Source organism: Phalacrocorax carbo, chromosome 8, assembly GCF_963921805.1.
Source record: "Phalacrocorax carbo chromosome 8, bPhaCar2.1, whole genome shotgun sequence".
Classification (NCBI taxonomy): domain Eukaryota; kingdom Metazoa; phylum Chordata; class Aves; order Suliformes; family Phalacrocoracidae; genus Phalacrocorax; species Phalacrocorax carbo.
Window position 1 is genome coordinate 3,046,595 of NC_087520.1, and position 22,098 is coordinate 3,068,692.

Genomic DNA, 22,098 nt, shown 5'->3' on the forward strand with positions numbered 1-22,098 from the left:
TTCTGAGGAGCAACGAGGCAAGATTTGGGGATTCAAGGCAGCTCCTTTCTTAAGTCAGGCTCTTTTCACAGAATCATGAAGGTTGGAAAAGACCTCTAGGACCATCAAGTCCAACAGCCAACCCAACAGCCCCAGGCCTCCTAAACCATGTCCCCAAGTGCCACGTCTACATGTCTTTTAAATACCCCCAGGGATGGTGACGCCCCCACCTCTCTGGGTAAACTTTGGGATAACTATTAGTGTTTTATGGACATTAGAGTCAGGAAAAATGTTATATTCCTACATTCCCAGAGCTTAGGTTACCAAAGACTTTCAGCTGTGTAGATAAGACAGTACAGATCAGATGCCATTACAAACTAGATCCACTCTCATGGCCATAACAGTATCAAACAGGGTAATGATGCATTTCTTAAACCCTTCTCCAGTTCTTCATCTTTTTTTTGAAGCCTCCAAAACTTTGCAAGCCTTAAAACAAAGATGAGCGCAAGGAAGCGTTAAGCAGATCAATGTGGTGCCCTCTGCTCCAGAGCACCTGCTCTGCAACCAGCCTGAAAGAGATAAACAAAATAGCTGAGCCCAACGTCTGCTGTTCATATAACACCGTGAAAAACACTTTAGCCCAACGCAGAAAAAAAGACAGCGGTATTACTGAAAACACAAAAAATGCTCTCAGCATACAGAGCTGGGGGAAGAAGAAGGAAGAGGGGGGGGACGTTTGGAGCGATGGCATTTGCCTTCCCAACAACCATTACGTGTGATGGAGCCCTGCTCTCCTGGGGATGGCTGAGCACCCGCCTGCCCACGGGAAGCAGGGAAGGAATTCCTTGGTTTCCTTTGCTTGCACCGGTGGCTTTTGCTTTACCTGTTAAACTGTCTTTATCTCAACCCATGAGTTTTTTCCCTTTTCCTCTTCCCATTCTCTCCCCATCCCAGCGAGGGGGAGTGAGAGAGCAGCTGCGCAGTGCTTAGTTGTCAGCTGGGGTTAAACCACAACACAAGCCTTTTAAATAATTTCTACCCATTAGGAAATTGCCATCAATTTAAGAAAGCGGTGAAATCTAACTTAAAAAAAAAATAATCTGCCAAAAATCCCACCAGGCCAGAAAGGGAATACATCTGGGAGGCGGCTGCTCGGGAGGAGCAGGGCTGCGACGGCTCCCCTGAGCTCGCTGCAGCAGGGGCAGCCCCACGCGCTGCCCGTGCCCACACCGCCTCTGGCAGAGGAAAATGAAGTTTTCAGTTTTAAGAGAGCCAAAGGAATTAGCTATAACTGATGAGCTCCAAACTGCAGCCTGCAACCTGTTCACGTTTTTAAAGTGAACCCAAAGTAACTGTACTCTGGTTTTCACCGACTCATTATGTAAAATAAAACCCAGCTGAAAGACAGTGTGGGGCCACAAAATGCCTTCAATTATCTTTCAGTTCTGTTCCAGCAAAAACGCAGCCAAAAATCTCATGGGTTCAGAGGGGCTGAGGTTTTTGTCTTAATAGCCTTTTACTTCCCCGACACCGTACAGCTTCAGCAAGATTTTCTGCCAGTTTGTTTGGACCTAACAAGCTATTTTACCATTAAAACAAAACACAACGTGTCCAGGATTATTAAATGTTTTCCGCAAGGCCCTGTTTTACGGTGACTCCAAGAATGACAATGTCAAATTACGAGTGCAAGACACATGTTTTCCAGATGTGCTGAGCATCTCACATACATGTTGGACACAAGCTCTTCCAAAATATTATCCAAGTCGTACCTGCTGTGTTTGGATACGCTGACCCCTGAGTTTCTGCTTCTGGGAAATAATCCTTACGAATAATTTTCTCCAGAAAGTGGCCCCATATCCCAAGTGCCTACAGCAGGGTGAAGAATAAAGTCTGATGATAACCATTGTATGGAATGAATGGGAAAGCAATGGGAAGCCATGGATGGAGAGGTGCAGCACTGAGTACGACTTGTCCACTGCACACCCGTGCTCCAGGTCCCAGCCAGCTGACTAAACTGCACGAAAAGCATCCAGCATCAGAAACCTGCAGATGATCAAGGGTTTTGGCAGGCTGACTTTTTGTTAACGCAGATTGCTCTGTTCTTGGGACAGAAAGGACAAACTCAGGAGGCAGGAGGGCGACGCCAGCCCAGCGGAGCAGGAGCAGCCATGTGGTGCCGGCACAAACCTCCCTGCAAACACGGGCTGTGTTTGTCAGAGGGCACAAACGGAGCAAAACCACTTGGCTCTAGCCAAGAGCACGGATTTTATGTTCTAAATACTAAGTGTTCCTTACTCCAACCTCTTTTCCCCTGTGCAGGCATCCCAAGTGCCGACTCACCAACAGCACCAAGCCCACGGGAAGAGCAGCTCCCTCGCCATGTGCGATGCCTCCGCACCGCTGCAACCACAGAGTCCTTTGGGATGGGGACGATCCTCCACGCTGAGTGAACAGAGATCTCTATCCCCCGTGCAGGAGCATGCCTGAAGCCCCTGTCCAGAAGGGTCTTGAGCAAAGGGCTGGGACACAAATCCCACCACCACCACAGCACCCATCCCTACACAGACACTCCAACAGCTGCGCTTCTACTTAACTTTGTGTTTTATGATTTAAATTCCTGAGCGTGCGATGCCGGTCCCACAACTGCAACAAGCCTTTTGCACAGCTCACAGTGAGTTGCCAGCACTTGAAGTCCTTGAGCTGAGTAGGTATTCATGGCATTTGATTCCCAGGATCCCCCCATTATTCTAGAATTGAAGTATAAATACTTCAACATTGGCCATATGATAATAGCGCTAAGGCAATTTTCTTTTAGACTCTTTTACAACTCAAGCCAGAAGAACGCAGCAGAACCCAGAATCCAGTTACGCTTCAGAAACTTTCACGTTACATGGGACAACCCAAACCAAAACATTTACTTCTAAATCTTTCCCTCAGAAGAGCCTGAGCAAGGCTCTGATCCAAAAAAAAGACCAAATCTCAGAGGTTCCTGCAAGCCTGCAAGAGATTTTGCTATTGCTACCAGTTTACCTGCAAGGCACCCAGGTGCTGCGCCGAGGGGTAGCTAGCACAGCTGGCCTGGCTGTCTGTCAGTCTTTGATTAAGTTTATTCATGGACAAGTTCCGAGAATCACATTTCCAAACAAGATTTGCTTTAATTGGCTATGCTGGTCCTCCCAGAGGAGCACTAAGATGGGGCTTCCACAGCAAGTAACTGCAAGTACAAAGTTAAATCTGGTTTTCTACAAATACTCAGGAACATTTGCTTCCTGGCAACATTCCTGTTAGTAAACCAATTTGCTAAAATATTCATGAATAGCAAACTAAAGGGCCATGGACACAGCCAAAGCGCTTACATACTAAAATACAACTGAATATTCACCGCAAATATTTTCATGCTACTTGGCTTGCTCTAGGTTTAATGGGGAAAAAAATCCTATAATAATGCCTGGCATTCGGCATCGTGGCTTCCATGACGGGAAGACCATGGCAGGGTCTTTGCACACGCCCTAATCCCATGGAGAGGAACCACGGCAGTGCTGGGGCACCAACACCTCCTCCAAACCCCATCACAAAACCTCCCTTGTGAGCTGCTGAGCCACAACAGGCAAAAGCCCCGCGTATTTTTTGGACGCACTCGAATTCTTTCAATTGAGCTTTTCTACAACTTGATCACAACCCTCTGAGCAGGATAAATAAATAAAGCCCCACTAAAATTTCAGATAATACTCTGAAATAATTAAAATAAGTAAAATTCCTTGCAATATTCCTGTTAAACATCTGTAGTCACTAAACTCTTAACTAAATTGCCAGTGGGGCAGAGAAAAAGAGACAAGCCCCACGCATTTTACATAGAAACCTCTTACAGGTGAACCTTTGTTTAGCCCATCAGGCTGTTTTCAGTGAAAACAACCCTCTCTCAAACGGAAAAGAAATGTCTTCCTTTCGACTTGTCACACCAATGGGCTTCACTACGAAAGGTTACATTTAATTATAATTGTAAGTGAGCAAGTTTCTCACTCGCATCGTGCGGTTCTTTCCTCCTCTGAATTTTTAACTGGAAGAGCGGAAGAGGAATGAGCCGTGGTTTTCTCCATCACATGCTTTCATTACCATGGGGATTTTCTCATTCAGCGAGATCATTACAAGATAAGGAGGCTGCAATTGCATTGGCAAAACTGTAATATTTCCTTTCCCTTCCAAAGCCCCAAACACGGGGCAGCTCCTTACGCAAGTACAGCGGCTGGATGGGTTTCAAACCCTGCTGTCCCACGTGCCAGGGACAGCACAAGTCCACGCTTACAGGCGTTACACACCACGATCACACCTCTGCTGACCACCACTACCTGCTGCATCCCTGCTCGGGCACGGGGATTCTGCGTTCAGCAGCCCCAGCCCGTCTGCACCCCTCCTTCACCCTGAAAAACCTACTGGAAAACTGGCACATCTGGGGATTTTACAGGGACAGGAAGCCTAGAACTGGGATGATTTAACAGCAGCTCTGAGAGTCATTTTTATGACCTTGAGAAAGCCACTGGCTCCCTTCCGGACTGCAATTCCTCCTCTGTAACGGGAGAATTACTGTTTTCCTGGCAGGCAGGGGTGTCACAGGGTCTCGTTCATTAATCTGTGTAAAGCATTCTAGGACACTTTGATAAAAAGTGCAAAATATTATCAGTAAAAGCTTCCCATTTAAATCTCACCTGGAAATCTCTCTCTTACTTCTTAATTTGCAATTGATCCCCACTCAATTAGGGGTAATGGGATTTACACGTCCACTGCAGCAGCGGAGCAGACCCCACAGGAAGGGGCCGGCGGCGATGCTAATTCACACCAAGTAGCCAGGCGATCGTGCCCTCAACTCGGCGAGCCACGGTTGGATGCTGCATCCCCGTACTGCCCAGTGACCTCCCTCAGCAGCGCGGGGCAAGGGGATGGGGCACGAATCCCCCCGCCACCGCAGCACCCATCCCTGCACAGACCCTCCAACGGTTGCATTTCTAGTTAACTATGTGTTTTATGACCAAAATTCTTCTCCGTGACTCAGCTTTTTACCAAAAAACCCTAAAAGTTTCTACTCAAAAAGCCTTCGAGTCACTGGCAGACAGAGCAAATCTGCAGACCACTCGTTAGTTCACTACGTCAAGTTTCAGCGTTCAGGGGAACAGTATCATTTCACGTGGGCGAGGGACGGCAGACCACCTCCCTGCCGGCACTTCGTGCACCTCCAGTGAGAATATGGCTTCAATACAATACGCAGAAAAGCAACCGGGGAATTACACAGGGCTTTATCAGTACCTCGTGCTGTGAAGCTCTGGCGGAGTGCTTATTTTAAACAGTATTCCTCTGATTTCACGACATCTCTGGTAGGATTCAGCCCTCTCGAGTGTATTAGCAAAAAGTACCTGTTAACTCCTAGAGCGGAGGGGGAGGAAGGGAGCGAAGGCTGGTGGGAGCTGCAGAGGCTTTTTGCCTCGCAGCCACTTCACTGAATCCACAGCATCCAGCTTGCTGGTATTCCCCGGCACCCAGCATTTCAGTTTGCTCCATGGATTTTTATACTGAGCACCCAGAAAAATTAGCATTTGTGCTGAATAGCTTTGAATCAACTATTCTCTGGTGTCAATCCTTTTTATCTTTAAAGCACTTTAAATCTCCTCACCCGAGTCTCCCTTAGCCCTAAAATTTATTCTATACATTTGTTTTCCCCCCATTTAGTTTCCAGCATCCTTTACCATGACCTAATCATCTTAATCTTTAATGGTCATCTCGACCTTTTAACCTTTTCAGTTTTCTTTTTTAAAGCAATCTCCTGGTCTCGCTCAGGGTTTTTGTTTGGTTGGGTTTGGGTTGGTGGTTTTTTTGAGGTTTTATTTGTTTATTTTTTTTTATTTTTGTCTTGCTTGTGTGGTTTTTTTTGTTTGTTTGTTCTTTTAAATTAAGGTTTTTCCTGGTCTCTGTCTCAGCACAGAGCTGGAGGTGCCCCACGGAGGGTCACGTGGCACCAAACAGCAGATTACCTCCCAAAAGGTGACTTGTGAGGCACTTAATTAAATCCGTAATTTTTCTCTGAACACAATTTACGTAGTTTTAAAGAAATTAAGGCAACTTCACAAGTGTCACAAAAGCGCTGAAGAGCTCAGCTCCTGATTCCTGTGGTCACCCACAAGCCAACATACCTAATTCTGAAAGAACCCAAATGTTTAGGGAATATTCCCAGCATGTTTTACCAGGGGAAAAGAAAACATTCATGGTTTTACTTTTTGGCCTAACAATGGCTCACAGGAAACCTCTTCAAATTACTTGGCCTTTTTCGCAGTAGCCATTTCATGCCAAACCAGGACCTGGTTTCTCACAGAATTGCAGCGGCTGCCAGGAAGGGCAACCAGCCCCGGGGAGAAACCCCGACCGAGGAGAAAAGTCACAACACGGATATCCTTTAGGTGCAACTGAATGAACCGTGCTGCGCACCTGGAGCGACCTGCGCGCCGTTTCCACGCGCGCCCCCGCGCTCTGAGGTCCGGACTTGGGCACCTGCTCCCAACCAAGCCAACTCCAGGCTCCCTCCTCCTCCCACATAAACCTCCCGGCATGGAGAAATAATTTGCTCTTTGTGGCCACAAGGAAATGAAGCTTTAAGATACATTGTCCGTAGGCGACACTTTGCACGTACATAAATTCCCCCTCTCTCGAGCCAGCATCCTGAGTTTCTACCTGATGCTCTTCTAGGCGGAAGCACTTAAGGAGCACTCCAATAATGCTGAATTACTGCTGTTCAGCACTGAAAGCTGAAGGTTTTCCAACACAGAAAACACTTGAATTAAACAGCAACAGGAATTCTTGATCTCTGCCAGTGAAGAAAGTATTAAAAAAAAACCCTATTCCTTCTCTATTTTTATGCAGTATTAGTTCTACTTCACTTGAAATTACTTGGGTAACGCATGGCATGTGCTATCCTTCCCTTCAACTGGGAAAAACCATGGATGTAGACACTTATAAAATCATTTAGGTTAGAAAAGACCTTTAAGATCATCAAGTCCAACTGTAACATTGTTTGATTCCATTCATTTTTTGTACAATCCCAAGAAACTCAACGGAATCAAACTTTAATCTAAGCCCCCCTTCATTAGGAAACCGAGTGCGAGTCCATGTGCAGAGCTGGGTGCAGCCACAGAGCATCCAGAATCACATTCGATCCTTCCCAATACTCAGGTACGCTCAGGTCACCCATTTTACCCTGAGCTCCAGCCAGAGCCGAGGGGAAGCAGCAGGCAGCAGCGAGTGCTTTGCCAGCAGCTTGGTTAGCCTGGCATTTTGCTATGCAAACACTGCCCATGCCTGTACCCCGAGTGACACCCAGGTGAGAGACAGTCCTCCCCACGAGCACTCCTGGGGAAACTGCACTCTGAAATTATAGCTTGACACTATTGTATTTTCATAACATTTGACACATGAGAATTCCTCCAGATTACTGTGGAAGCAACAGGAGAGCCAAAAAAGAAATAAGACATAAGGGGGTGGGGGGGAAGTAGTAGTTGTTGTAGTGTTGGTGCAACCACAAGGGTCTAAGAACTAAAACATGCACAGGGTTTACAGGGAAAGGCAGTATCTTTTATTAGACTAACACCACCTGGGGAAAAAAAAGCAAGTAACTTTTGAGCATCCAAGCTCTTTTTATGACTATGGGAGATTCAGCAATGGAGAGGCTCAGTAAATGTGTCAATTTTTAATCGTGACTTTGTAATATCACGTCCCGCTTTGCTGGTATTTCTCCAGTGTATTCAACACCCACAAATGAGCAGTTTGGAAAACTGCTGATAAAACAGTGAGAGCTAATATTAAATTCAATAAAAAAAGCAAAAGTTTTCTTTAAAGTTTCCTACGTAGGGCTCTACGGTTTAAGCTCCCAAATTAATGTACAATAACTATTATTAACCTGATTTGCAAAGAAGAAAACTGAGGTGGACACAGTGAGTCCGGACCTCCATCAAATCACAAGTGCGTCAGATGCAAACAGTACACCAAAAGAGGTAAAAATGAAAGACAAACATCCCCTGACATACCCAAGTTTGCACAGGAACTCCAACCGGCAAACGCAAGCCACGTCCCTCGTCTCTTCCCACATCCCTTACTTTGATTCTCCATTCTCCTCCATCATCTTCCTCTGCTCTCATTCCCCATCGCAACTGCTAAGACTACGCATCAAAAGAAGCTTCATTATCACCTCTCAGCTTCCCCAAAACTGCAGCAGTGAAGGTTTGCCAGTGCCAGGCTTTGAGCCGGCTGAGCAGACTGAAGAATAACGAGCTGCATCTCTTTTCTCTGTCCTCAGCAATATCAAGCTGCAGCTCTGGATGCTTTAAACTGAGACTGTCTCAAGCTACCGTTGCCTTCCTACATGCCATGGAGTTTTAGGCTGAGCTTTTCTATTTTCAATGTGTAAACAGTTCCTTAAGCCCCCTTCTTCATCACCTATCGTACCCTCCTTTATGTTCAGGCAGAGCAGGGATTCCCAAACAGTGCTTAATGCTGGCGTGGTCCTCCGGCAAGGCAGACAGGCTGCATGTTTCATTAATTGTGGGCTTCAGCGACTGCAGTTCAGTGAGTACACCCTAAATTATAAGGGGGGAAAAAATTACAAAGAAGAATTTTGACTTATTTTTTTATTTTAAAGATGTTAAAACTGCTGCTGAAATATCCTTTAATTCCTTTCTGTACCAGTTGATATGAAGCTGTTTGGTTTTATGGGAGATATTATGGCCATACATGTCACGACTGGCACCTGGAGAAGATTAATAGACTGGTCCTTAAATAAGATGAAACAGATAACAGCCACGGAATAAAACTGTTCAAGGAGGCCCCAGTCATGACCACTGTAAAAACCAAACTTGACACAATTTCATATTAAAACCAAAGGGCCACGTTAAGTTCTTCCTGCACTCCCCGAATGGCCGTTGCCTCAAATTGGAGCTATAAAAACACTGGGAATGCTGGATAGGGATCACTTTAGATAACACCACTTTTTCCACTAGCTTCATCCATGGCATGTTTTCCCTCATGTCAGCTTTACCTACTGTATCCGAAATCTGTCACCAGCCCATGCAGGGTCCCAGCATCAGGGAAACAGATTGGTTTTGGCGAAGCAGACGCAGGCAGTGGCACCGCTGGGAGGAGTTACAGCGGACATAATTCACCTTTTGATTGACTATTTCAAATTTAGTGTCTGCCTCAGTCCTCCAGTCCCTCTGTCCATTGAACCTGTAGGGTTATCATTATGGCTACGAGGTTCTCAGCCAAGGCCTCCTGTTTCTAATATGCAGCTGGTCCCAAAGACCTTTTTTTTTTTTTAATTCTTATATGCATTTCTTCTTTGGGGACTTTTTTTGGGGACTTGTTTTGGAACCTTTGCTAATTTTGATTCTTTTTCTCAATCTTCCCAAGCTCTCTTGTTACCAGTATTTAATTTCCAATGAAAGCCCAACAGGGAGAGTTTCACAACTGACTCTCAGAGGGCCAAGATTTCCCTTCCATGTATTTTGGTAATGTGAGCAAAGGTCTTCTAAAATGAAAATGGATGGAAAATACTCTTAAAGATCTTAGACATACTCCTACAAACTTCCTATTACCAAAGCTAGGGGCAGACTCTCTCGTCTTCACATCCTCACATAAATCAATGGAGCTGCCATAATGTACCCCAAAGAAGGATGCAACCTGTTTATTAGGACTTCAGCCGTCAATCACATTTAAGAGGATTCAGCCTGAACAGCCAGGTAAAATTGATCACTCCCCAAAAGACTCAGTGGAGGGAGCTGAAAAAGCAGCACAGGAATAGTAAAGAATCACTTTGGTATTCAGAGTCCTGGAGTATTCAGTATAGCAAGAACTGTATCATCCCTACCAAGAGCAAACACATGCCTAAATACCTCCATTATATCTCTCTCTATAACATTTCAAACTCCTAATATATTTACACTGGACACTGAAAAGATCATTATAGGCCAGACCTACACGTCAAAGACCCCAGACTCCTCCCCAAAGGGATTAATCACATGCCTCCCAACAGCTCTGAACCCATCTCGCTGCCCCCGAAGCAGCCTGTCAGCAGCGCTGCAAAGTTAAATCAGCAATATTAATTGCCAGCTGGGAAATCTGCCATTAGTTCACACTCAGATTTTTTCCAGCTGGCAAGAGAGAGAGTGGTAAACGGAGCAGATTTCTTTGCAGTCTGCAAACCAGCCGACGGAGCAGGCTTGCCTGTTTTGCAAGCACTAAGTGAGCAAAACATTCAACACCTTCTTGGAGATGTTTTGAAATGCTGTTCTTTAGAACAAATTAGTTTGGTGCTTTGTTACTTCCAGAAGTAACACAGGGACAACAAATAAAGTACAGAGGAAATAAACCACCACCACCTGAGGCTGAATTCATATCTACTCGAGATTACTGCAGCGATACATTGCACGAGTTATTAGCCTGCTTGGAGTTTTTTTCCAAATTTGTAATTTATTTACATTCAAGCATAGAAAATTTCCTGTCAACATGCAGAAGATTATCGTTTTCCATAATTAGAAAGAAACTTCTTGAGGACTGGAAGAAAAATATACAAGAAGTTGAAAATGAAAGACGCCATTCTGGCCATGAAATCGTAAGATTTTCGGATAACAGAGGTTGAAAGAGGCCTTGGCATCTAGAAATTTAGAGCAGGGTCAGACTGGGTTTGCTCAGGGCTGTTCCCTGGCAGGTCATGAAAGCCCCCAGAGATGAAGGTGGCACCTGGGCAACCTGCCCCACCACTCAACCACCCTCATGGCAAAACTCTCTCTTCACACCCAGGCTGAACTCCTTGTTTCCCATTCTCCCACCACACATCCCTGTGCAGAGCTGGGCTTTGCCCTCTATACTACATGTAAATGTCCCGAGATAACACGTTATTCTCGCTCTTTCAATGTGCATATGCACTTGCACACGTGCGTGTACACGCGTGTACACCCCAGCACATAGGCACTGTGGTGGGCTGACCCTGGCTGGACACCAGGAGCTCACCCGCGCTGCTCTATCGCTCCCCTCCTCAGCCGCATGGGGAGAGAAAATACAATGCAAAGCTCACGAGTGGAGATAAGGGCAGGGAAGGATCACTCACCAGTTACTGTCATGGGCAAACCAGGCTCAACTTGGGGAAAATTAGCTTAGTTTTTCAACAATCACATCAGAAGAGGGTAATAAGAAAACCTAAATCTTAAAACCCTTCCCCCCCTCCACTTCCCCTTCTTCCCAGGCTCACCTTCACCCCCGATTTCCTCCACCTCCTCCCCCTCAGCAGCGCAGGGGGACGGGGAATGGGGGTTGGGGTCAGTCCATCACACCTTGCCTCTGCTGCTCCTTCCCCCTCGGGGGAGGGCTCCTCACACTCTTCCTCTGCTCCAGCGCGGGTCCCTCCCACAGGGGCAGCCCTTCAGGACAGACTGCTCCGGCGTGGGTCCCCCGCGGGGCCACAAGCCCTGCCACCAAACCTGCTCCAGCGTGGGCTCGTCTCCACAGAGCCACAGGTCCTGCCAGGAGCCTGGTGGGGCTCACGGCCTCCTTCGGGCATCCACCTGCTCCAGCGGGGGGTCTTCCACAGGCTGCAGGGGGATCTCTGCTCCACCACCAACCCCCCTGGGCTGCAGGGGGATCTCTGCCCCACCACCAACCCCCCTGGGCTGCAGGGGGATCTCTGCCCCACCACCAACCCCCCTGGGCTGCAGGGGGATCTCTGCCCCACCACTAACCCCCCTGGGCTGCAGGGGGATCTGTGCCCCACCACTAACCCCCCTGGGCTGCAGGGGGATCTCTGCCCCACCACTAACCCCCCTGGGCTGCAGGGGGATCTGTGCCCCACCACTAACCCCCCTGGGCTGCAGGGGGATCTCTGCCCCACCACTAACCCCCCCGGGCTGCAGGGGGATCTCTGCCCCACCACCAACCCCCCTGGGCTGCAGGGGGATCTGTGCCCCACCACTAACCCCCCCGGGCTGCAGGGGGATCTGTGCCCCACCACTAACCCCCCTGGGCTGCAGGGGGATCTCTGCCCCACCGCTAAAACCCCCCTGGGCTGCAGGGGGATCTCTGCCCCACCGCTAAAACCCCCCTGGGCTGCAGGGGGATCTCTGCCCCACCGCTAAAACCCCCCTGGGCTGCAGGGGGATCTCTGCCCCACCGCTAAAACCCCCCTGGGCTGCAGGGGGATCTCTGCCCCACCGCTAAAACCCCCCTGGGCTGCAGGGGGATCTCTGCCCCACCGCTAAAACCCCCCTGGGCTGCAGGGGGATCTCTGCCCCACCGCTAACCCCCCTGGGCTGCAGGAGGATCTGTGCTCCACTACTAACCCCCCTGGGCTGCAGGGGGATCTCTGCCCCACCGCTAACCCCCCTGGGCTGCAGGGGGATCTCTGCCCCACCGCTAACCCCCCCGGGCTGCAGGGGGATCTCTGCCCCACCGCCAACCCCCCCGGGCTGCAGGGGGATCTCTGCCCCACCACCAACCCCCCCGGGCTGCAGGGGGATCTCTGCCCCACCGCTAACCCCCCTGGGCTGCAGGAGGATCTCTGCCCCACCGCTAACCCCCCCGGGCTGCAGGAGGATCTCTGCCCCACCGCTAACCCCCCCGGGCTGCAGGAGGATCTCTGCCCCACCGCTAACCCCCCCGGGCTGCAGGGGGATCTCTGCCCCACCGCCAACCCCCCCGGGCTGCAGGGGGATCTCTGCCCCACCGCCAACCCCCCCGGGCTGCAGGGGGATCTCTGCCCCACCGCCAACCCCCCCGGGCTGCAGGGGGATCTCTGCCCCACCACCAACCCCCCCGGGCTGCAGGGGGATCTGTGCCCCACCACCAACCCCCCCGGGCTGCAGGGGGATCTGTGCCCCACCACCAACCCCCCCGGGCTGCAGGGGGATCTGTGCCCCACCACTAACCCCCCCGGGCTGCAGGAGGATCTGTGCCCCACCGCTAACCCCCCTGGGCTGCAGGAGGATCTGTGCCCCACCGCTAACCCCCCTGGGCTGCAGGAGGATCTGTGCCCCACCGCCAACCCCCCTGGGCTGCAGGGGGATCTCTGCTCCACCGCCAACCCCCCTGGGCTGCAGGGGGATCTCTGCTCCACCGCCAACCCCCCTGGGCTGCAGGGGGATCTCTGCCCCACCACCAACCCCCCTGGGCTGCAGGGGGATCTCTGCCCCACCGCCAACCCCCCTGGGCTGCAGGGGGATCCGTGCCCCACCGCTAACCCCCCTGGGCTGCAGGGGGATCTGTGCCCCACCGCCAACCCCCCTGGGCTGCAGGGGGATCTCTGCTCCACCGCCAACCCCCCTGGGCTGCAGGGGGATCTCTGCTCCACCGCCAACCCCCCTGGGCTGCAGGGGGATCTCTGCCCCACCACCAACCCCCCTGGGCTGCAGGGGGATCTCTGCCCCACCGCCAACCCCCCTGGGCTGCAGGGGGATCCGTGCCCCACCGCCAACCCCCCTGGGCTGCAGGGGGATCCGTGCCCCACCGCTAACCCCCCTGGGCTGCAGGGGGATCCGTGCCCCACCGCTAACCCCCCTGGGCTGCAGGGGGATCTCTGCCCCACCACTAACCCCCCCTGGGCTGCAGGGGGATCTCTGCCCCACCGCTAACCCCCCTGGGCTGCAGGGGGATCTCTGCCCCACCACTAACCCCCCTGGGCTGCAGGGGGATCTCTGCCCCACCACTAACCCCCCCGGGCTGCAGGGGGATCTCTGCCCCACCACTAACCCCCCCGGGCTGCAGGGGGATCTCTGCCCCACCACTAACCCCCCCGGGCTGCAGGGGGATCTCTGCCCCACCACTAACCCCCCCGGGCTGCAGGGGGATCTCTGCCCCACCACTAACCCCCCTGGGCTGCAGGGGGATCTCTGCCCCACCATCTGGAGCACATCCTCCCCTCCTTCTTCCCTATCCTTGGTGCCTGCAGGGCTGTTCCTCTCTCATATTCTCACTCCTCTCTGGCTACAATTGCTCTATTTTTTTTTTGTTCCTCCTTCTTAAATACGTTATCCCAGAGGTGCCACCACCATGGCTGATAGGCTCGGCCTTGGCCAGCGGCGGGTCCGTCTTCGAGCCAGCGCCAGCCAGCTCCATCGGACATGGGGGCAGCTTCTGGCAGCTTCTCACAGAAGCCACCCCTGTTGCTCCCCCACTACCAAAACCTTGCCACACAAGCCCAATGCATTTTGGAAGATTATATATAGGTTTGTGGTATGAAATGTTGTTCTGAGCAGCAGTGAAAGGCTCAAGCCCAGCAGTACAACGGTGTGTAACGGAGAGGAGAAAGGCACGTGGTTTTCCACAGGGAATTCTTTCCCAATTCTTACTAAAATATGATACATTACAGGGCAAAAGTTGATCTTGTGTGAGGAGGAAAATTACTGTCATGTATTTGCTTAAAAGAAAAAATATTTTAATCAATGAAACCAAATTATTGAAAAAATTAGTACTGACATTTTAGGAGAGACTGGAGGAAGAAAGAGAACAGGACTGGAATACCAGACATGAATATGCTTTTATAGCACCCCATCTCTCCACATAAAATTGTCAGAGCTCATAAAATTAGAGCTTTCGTAGATGTTTGACTGAATAAAAAAAAAATGGATCAAGTAATTGGCACAGGTACAGGGCATTTACATAATGGAAAGTTCAAGAATTTGGTCAGCTAAGTTGCATTGAATTCATGCCAGAGCCCAAACTAAATCTGACCAGCCGCAGTACAAAGCCACTATACAGCCCAGCAAGAGAAGCTGAGCTTTTCATAAAAAACCTCAATACACCTGGACAAAGGGAGGATGTCAGAACTGGAGAAAATAAGGAATGAGCTTGGGCAAGCAACGTGGCTGCCTTCCTCTAGCAGGGGCTTGGCTGATCCAGGACTGCTGATGTTGCAGAAAAGAGTGGGGAGGGAAAGAAAGAAGGGAAAAAATTACTCTTAAATCCTGAAAATGGAAAAGCGTAGCTCTAAACAGAAAGAATTTCTCTAATGTACGTACACTGCTAGAAAAGTCCGTTGCTCTGAAGTTTCTGGAGAAAGGAAGGAGACAAGGGAAGAAAAACTGTATTGAGTGGTGTATGTGCGGCTTTTGCTGGTGAAAAATAATGAGAGAAATGAGTGAAGAGACCCAGTGAGTGTAAGAAGTCAAAAGGAAAGAAAAATGAATAGAAGGGGAAAAATGGGGAGTACTGGTATGGGAAAGCAAAGCGCAGCCCAAATCACTGCACTAAAATGATATAGCTGCGTCATCCAAAGCGCTCATTCAAATCGGAACATTTCCAGGCCAACTGCTCGTTTCGGACATCTGTGGGACAACTGTCATTACGAGCACAGATATCTCCTCTGTTTTTACGGGTATTGGGGAAGACAAACTTCTTTCATCTCCATTTTGGCAAAAAGCAAAAGCATTTTACCCTCATGTATTTTGTTACCCAGTCAAAAAATCACTAACCGACGCTCAAGACAAATGAGTACAGAAACTCACAAAACAGTCAAAATATATAAAACCAAAAAACCCCACCACATGATGAAGAAGTCTTAAATAGAACATTTTCCTATAGGAAAACCAAACTATGTTTCATAGCAGTGAACACAAGCAGATCAAGCCGAATTTGAACAGCAATGAGTAAGAGTGACATTCCTCCAGAGACCTCTGGATGTAGGACTTCTGCTTTATAGTATTTCCCTTTGGGCTCCAAACTCCGAAGTGACCTTTTCCACCTATTTATCATTTGCTGAGAAACAGGGATGGCATTTGTATTTTTGTGCATGGCAGCACTGGGGAACGACGCTGTGCCAGAGGGTGCAGGATGAAGCCTGGGGAGATCTCTCATTGCTTCACCCACATTTCACAGAGCCCCAGACTGGTGGGGGTTGGCAGGGACCTCTGGAGCTCACCCCGTCCCACCCCTGCTGGAGCAGGCACCCCCAGAGCAGGGGCACAGGGCCGCATCCAGGCGGGGGGTGAATGTCTCCAGGGAAGGGACCCCACAGCCTCTCTGGGCAGCCTGTGCCCCTGCTCTGGCACCCGCACAGGGAAGGGGTTTGGCCTCATGTTCAGGTGGAGCTTCCCGTGTTCCAGCTTGTGCCCGTGGCCCCTTGGCCTGGCGTTGGGCACCACTGAAAAGAGCCTAGTCTCGTTGTCCTGCACCCTTCCTTTAGATATTTATAGGCATTGATGAGATCCCCCTCAGCCTTCTCTTCTCCAGGCTGAACAAGCCCAGGTCTCTCAGCCTCTCCTCACAAGGGAGATGCTCCAGCCCCTGATCCCCTTGGCAGCTCTGCGCTGGCCTTGCTCCAGCAGTTCCCTGCTTGAACTGGGGAGCCCAGAACTGGCCGCAGCCCTGCAGCTGTGGCCTCACTGGGGCAGAGCAGAGGGGGAGGAGAACCCCCCTCGCCCTGCTGGCCACACTCCTTTCCATGCACCCCAGGGCACCGCTGGCCCCCTTGGCCCCAAGGGCCCGGTGCTGGCTCAGGGTCACCTCGCTGCCCCCCAGCACCCCCAGGGCCTCTCAGCAGAGCCGCTCTCCAGCGGGTCACCCCCAGCCTGTGCTGGTGCGGGGGGTTGTTCCCCCCCAGGGGCAGGACCCTGCACTGGCTCTTGTTGAAATCCATGAGGCTCCCCTGGGCCCAGCTCTCCAGCCTGCCCAGGGCTCGCTGGGTGGCAGCACGGCCTGCTGGTGCATCAGCCGCTCCTCCCAGCGTGGTGTCACCAGCGAACTGGCTGAGGGGATGCTCTGTCCCATCATCCAGGTCATTGATGAATTTTTTTAACTTCTCGGACTCTCAAGGAGCCATGTCATTCTAGGCTGGGCAAAGGAGAAATCGGTCATTTGCGCAGAGCCAAATTCTCTTCTGCTCTTCCTAGCACTAATGCCAGTACAGAACGAAATGTTGCCTGCATTGCTTCTGCAATTCATGCAGTGCAATGCTTCTAGTCACACCGAGTATTTGCCAGTATTTATGCAGCACTTCATGTGTGATGAATATGTTGGAAGACCTAAAAACTCCTTTCCCATAATACACAAAAGAAAACAAGATCTTTGCTGTTTGCTTTGTTATCAGTTTACAGTGGATAGACCTAGCTCGGTCAAAGCAGAATCCAAGTACTTGATTTCTGTCACGCTTTAAGGCCGTCCAGTTTTCGGCAATAACTGGGTAAACTGGCAGAGCACACAGATGCAATCTGCAGCGTCCCTCGGCTCTACGTGGGGACTTAAGTCTTAATTAAAGAAGTCAACTGGGACAAAACCCCATGAAGCAGCCCACTCATCAGCCTAATTGTACTCAAATAATTAAACTATCTACTTGATAGAAAACAAACAGAAGCATGTGCCTACTGACAGATGTACACCTAATACGCAGCTGAAAACACATTTTGCACCTTTGAGATTTTTCTCCAGTCATGAAGTCTTACACTTCATGTTACATTTATAATGTTGCTTATAAACCTGTAACTAAATTGCTTACCACAAATTTCTCTTTCAAGGAAAACACCGTCATTCTTGATTTACAAATAGGAGACTAAAGCACAAAGAAACTAAAAGATACACAGAAGGTTACTCGGGAACTGCACGGCAGAAACAGGGGCTGAAGCCAAACATTCCCACCGAGTCCCACTCTGCGGGCTGAGCCCCTCCTTAAGGTAAACTTTTTTTCCTACGTTTTATCTCTGCAGACAGCGGCGTGAAGTACTTTTTTATTTATTCATGCCAGAAGTGAGTTTGTTTCTTTCTCCCCTTCCATAAAGCTGTTATTCTGCTGAAAAGCAGATTTATGCGGTGCTCCATGGCAAGAGTTTAAGGGTTACTTTAAACTGGGACACAAAACTACTACTTTCTGACATCATTTCATGGTGTGTTCAGGAAAGTATTCAAGCGTGACATTTTATCAGTAGGTATAATACAGCCACTGCAGAAGCACTGATTACTGCAATGAGAACTCATTTTCTTTAACACTATATGCGATAAGGAATGAATAAAAACCCAGCCCAGAAGCACTGTTGTAAAAAGGAAGGCTACATACAAGAATGAAAAAAACTGTCTGAAGACACCTTTTGGGGAGTCAGGGGAAGAAAACTCGCTGCACCAGGTGGGGTCGGGGGGCTGCTGAGCACCTCCAAAATTAAGATCTGTATTTCCCTTTTTCTGGGAGGTTTCTCATGCTGCAGTCACACCTGCATCTTATTCAGGGATGGAGGCAGGTTCCAGCCAGATCCATGCCCTGATCTGCCTCGATACCCCGAGGCAGAAACACAGCCCTGGGAGCAAGGCGAAAGCATCTTTTTCAGATGCTCTTTTTTAAAGCAACAAGCAAAAACCCCTCTTCACCTTGACCTGCCCACACACTGTCCCCTCCAAATACGCCTTTAGGTGACCCCTTTCCACGATTAACTTCATACAACTTCAGCTATTGATCCTAGATCTAATTACCTGCTTTGGTAAATTTAGAGCGTTCCTGTGACAAACCACCCCAGTTCAGCTGGCATTCACCAAGTCAATCCTCTGTCCCATCCACAGCCAGACCTTCAAAACAGATGAGACTTTGCAACGCTGTGCGGAGCAGTGCCTAGATAGCTCCGCAAGTTTTGGGATGGTCTCAGCCTCCAGGCCTCCTCTGAGGCACAAGAACGTTAATGCTTTTCTGTCTCCAAAAGGTACCATGAAGATATATTAGTAAGACTCTTCGAATGGGCTCCTGTTTCTTAAATAGGCTTTTCTAGCATCACGCATTTGCGTGCGTCAGTAAATGAGAACCTGTCATGGATAGCTCTGTGTACAGCCAAGCTCCTCGGGGGCTCAAGTGCCCAGTGAGCTGAAGATAAAGGAATTATTTTCCTATTTGATCGTGTAAATGTCACCGGATATATCTGCAAGAACCCACTCAAATCTTTCTGTAGCTATAGGGAGTCACATCAGACCATGAGTTTTCAAGACACACCCTAGGGAGGCCTTTGTGAGGCCTCTCATTAGAAGTAAAGTAATTTACGACTTCTCCACTCCCTGGCATTTTATCACATGCTCCCACTACTGCAGCCTCACTTGATTTGTGACAGGATGGTACATGGCATACGGAATAGTAATGGAAAAGACACAGGACTCCATCCCTTTGGTGATTTGGTGCAACAATAATGAAATTTGCTATTGAACCAGGATAACAGCTGAGGAGGTATGCGTCCTACCAGTAACCAGAAGCGGTCTGAAAATTATTTAAATCTGTTCTAGCAGTACACTTCCCACTCCTCTTACTTCATCTAAACAGCTCCTTTCCTTTGCCCGTGTCATTTGCTTAAGTAGGTTTTTGTTTCTCATTTTTACAACAGACTCTTTGTAATACCATTTACTTTTTAACGTTTGTCCTGTTCGAAGCATTACCAAATGAGCTTGTTTGTAAAAAATTATTACACTGGAAGTTGTAAGCGCTGAGCAGCACAACTAGAGTGCACACAACGCATACAGTGATGTTAATTATTTACCAGTTCCCAGTTTGATTACATTTTGGGTGATGACGACACTCAGGGGCTTAAGAGCTGCATAAAACACTGTGTTATGTTCTACAGTGTCCTAGAATAAATCATCCTTGAAAAATTTATCTCTTGGAAATAAGACATACCATTTGGCCACTTATCAAGACTACGGTTAGATGAGTGATGAAAAAGTTCTACAGAAGTATTTATTTTTAATGATGCCCTACCTTTGAAGAAACAGTCCTTGCTGTGGATAATGTAGATTTTCTTCCTCTGCAGACAGGAGGCTCGATGCAGCTGACAGTGATTTTCATAAAATTTGCCATCAGATCCACACACAGGCATGTAGCTGGACTTGCAATCTTCTACGCATCTGCACTCGGGCTGGTTGGTGTCCTTGTTCACGACACACTTGCTGCCCCGGCCGCAGTACTTCTTCTCACACGACGCATGCAGGCCGTCCTGCCCGTAAAGCACTGGGAAGAGCAGAAAACGTCAGCGTGAGCGATATTTGCCTGACAGACCATGCTCATCTGATGTAGCAGCACAACAATTACAGGAGCAGGAGCTGCGAGGCTTCCGAGGGAACAAGCACCCCCCCTTTGAACAGCAGCACGACTGCAGTTTGGAGCGCGTCCTCACATCTGTGCTCTCGACTTCCAGCTCTCGCTCGTCACAACATTAAGCGTCTGCTGAAAGAGCTTTACCAAAAAGCGATGGACACGGTGCCATTTGTTCTTTTAGCCCTCTGTGAAACGATGCCCTAGAACAAAATCCCGAGAGGTCGTTTCAGTGACCAAACATTGGCCACGAGTTACATTCAGAAAGAGCTTCTGAAAACCTACGCTCTTCCAGCCACAGCACCCACGAGGAGCCTCATTTCAGGTGACACAGCGCCCTAAGGGACAGCACTTCAGTTCTGTACCGGTGTCCGCACTCAAGTCTAAGTGCCACCCTGTGAGCCAGAAGCAGAAAATACCCAAGGCTAAAATTCACATGGGTTTCAATGAAAACTCAGATTGTTACTGAGAGCTTTTGAAAAAATAACCCCCCAAAAAGACTTATCACTGAAGTCACGGGAATATTACGGGAAGATGCGCCTCACTGTAAAAGTGACCATCAGCATCTACCCCTACCCTCTGAATAATGACATGTAATGAGAAATAGCTTTCTACTACTTTTAAGAATTCATCGAATATAATGTTCTGACATCACGGTACTATCTGCTGTTTGATACTATTAAAAGGCTAAGGAAGTTGCCCTTGTGCTATAACATTTTCTGCTTATGAAGTTTCCTCGCTTAAAGGCTTACAACAGAACATTATTATAATTCATACAGGACAGGGTGCTTCCAAACAAGCTGCTACTCAGAGCAATAATTAGCCTTATACTCAGTGAAGAGAGTTTCAGGAAATTAGATCATTCTATCCTAATTGGAGCACACAAAGTTGAGAATCACAAAGGGATGCTGCAAAAGGCGTAATTAAAGCAGACATAAACATTTCGTAGCATGCAGCCCGCTGCCAGCCCTGCGCAGCCTTCCAGCAGCAGCTGCCTCCGGCTGCACCCGCGCCAGTGCCTCGGTCTGGACCAGCAAGGCAGTTTTGAGGCAAATCCCAGTGATCTACATTTACTACACGTAGGTCCGGCTCGCGGAGGTTTCGGTGCGCACTCGCTTTCAGAGGAAGCTCAAGTGGAAGCACCGCTCCAGATGTGCTCCAGCAGGATGAACCCTGACGTGACTGCAGCACCACAACATCCTCCAAAATGCACCCAAGGCTCTGCCCTTCAAAGGTTTTTCAAGGAGCAGAACTGTTCAGCCTTGGAGAGCGCGCCGGGTCTCACCCAAAGACCCCCCCGCCATCACATGTAATGGAGATGTGAGGAGCATCAGCACGAGCTACCTCAATCTATTGATCCCTTTTTATCATGCTAAATTCCTTGCTAAATTCGACATAGCCCTGCCTGCCCAGCATTTTATGCCAATATGAAATGCCCCAGTATTGAAGCTATATTTCAGCTACTAGTGATCAAGGGGTTAAAGCGTGTGCACAAAGAGAAGCAAAAGTTTCTGCAAAACCCTATTCTTCTTGGTCCCTCTTAAGCCTTCGTTTTTATCACTGTAAATCAGAAAGGTGAAAAAAAAATCTGTTATTGGAGGATTAACTATTTGACTCAATAACTCATTAAAATTCCTCCAACTTGGCAAGCTACGAAATATTGACTTTTCCTGACTTGTAATAAACTAGAAGGTCAAAGCATCTCTGAGCAGTGCAGAAAGTACAGTCCCTGGAAGGAGTAGCTGAATGTTCTTTATTTACTTTACTAATTATTCCAGAGTTTCTGCAAAATGTCCTCAGGAATGCAAATTTTGTGGCCTCTGGGAGACCTCACTGCCAAGGCCATCTGCATTTACAGTGTCTGCTGTAGATCAGAGCAGCACAAAGGATCAGGGCTCGAGGAAGCCCTTGTCAAGCATCCTCCTCCTCCTCCCAGTGGCAGGACCTGCACCTGTACCAGCACTTGGCTTATCTATCGCAATGTGCCTCAGAAGACATGTTTTGAAGACTGCTGTTGATGCTAAATATATTTTTAAAAATATATCAAGATTCAGGAG

At 49.0% G+C, this 22,098-nt stretch overlaps 1 protein-coding gene across 2 annotated transcripts in view; it reads right to left on the reverse strand.

The window, feature by feature from the left end:
* The window catches only part of FSTL4 (follistatin like 4), a 247,838-nt gene that overhangs the window by 150,136 nt on the left and 75,604 nt on the right, over positions 1–22,098 (reverse strand). For both annotated transcript variants that reach the window (XM_064458304.1, XM_064458303.1), the window contains exon 4: positions 19,709–19,957. In XM_064458304.1, the coding sequence (XP_064314374.1) occupies positions 19,709–19,957 (249 nt within the window). The remainder of the gene's footprint in view (positions 1–19,708; positions 19,958–22,098) is intronic.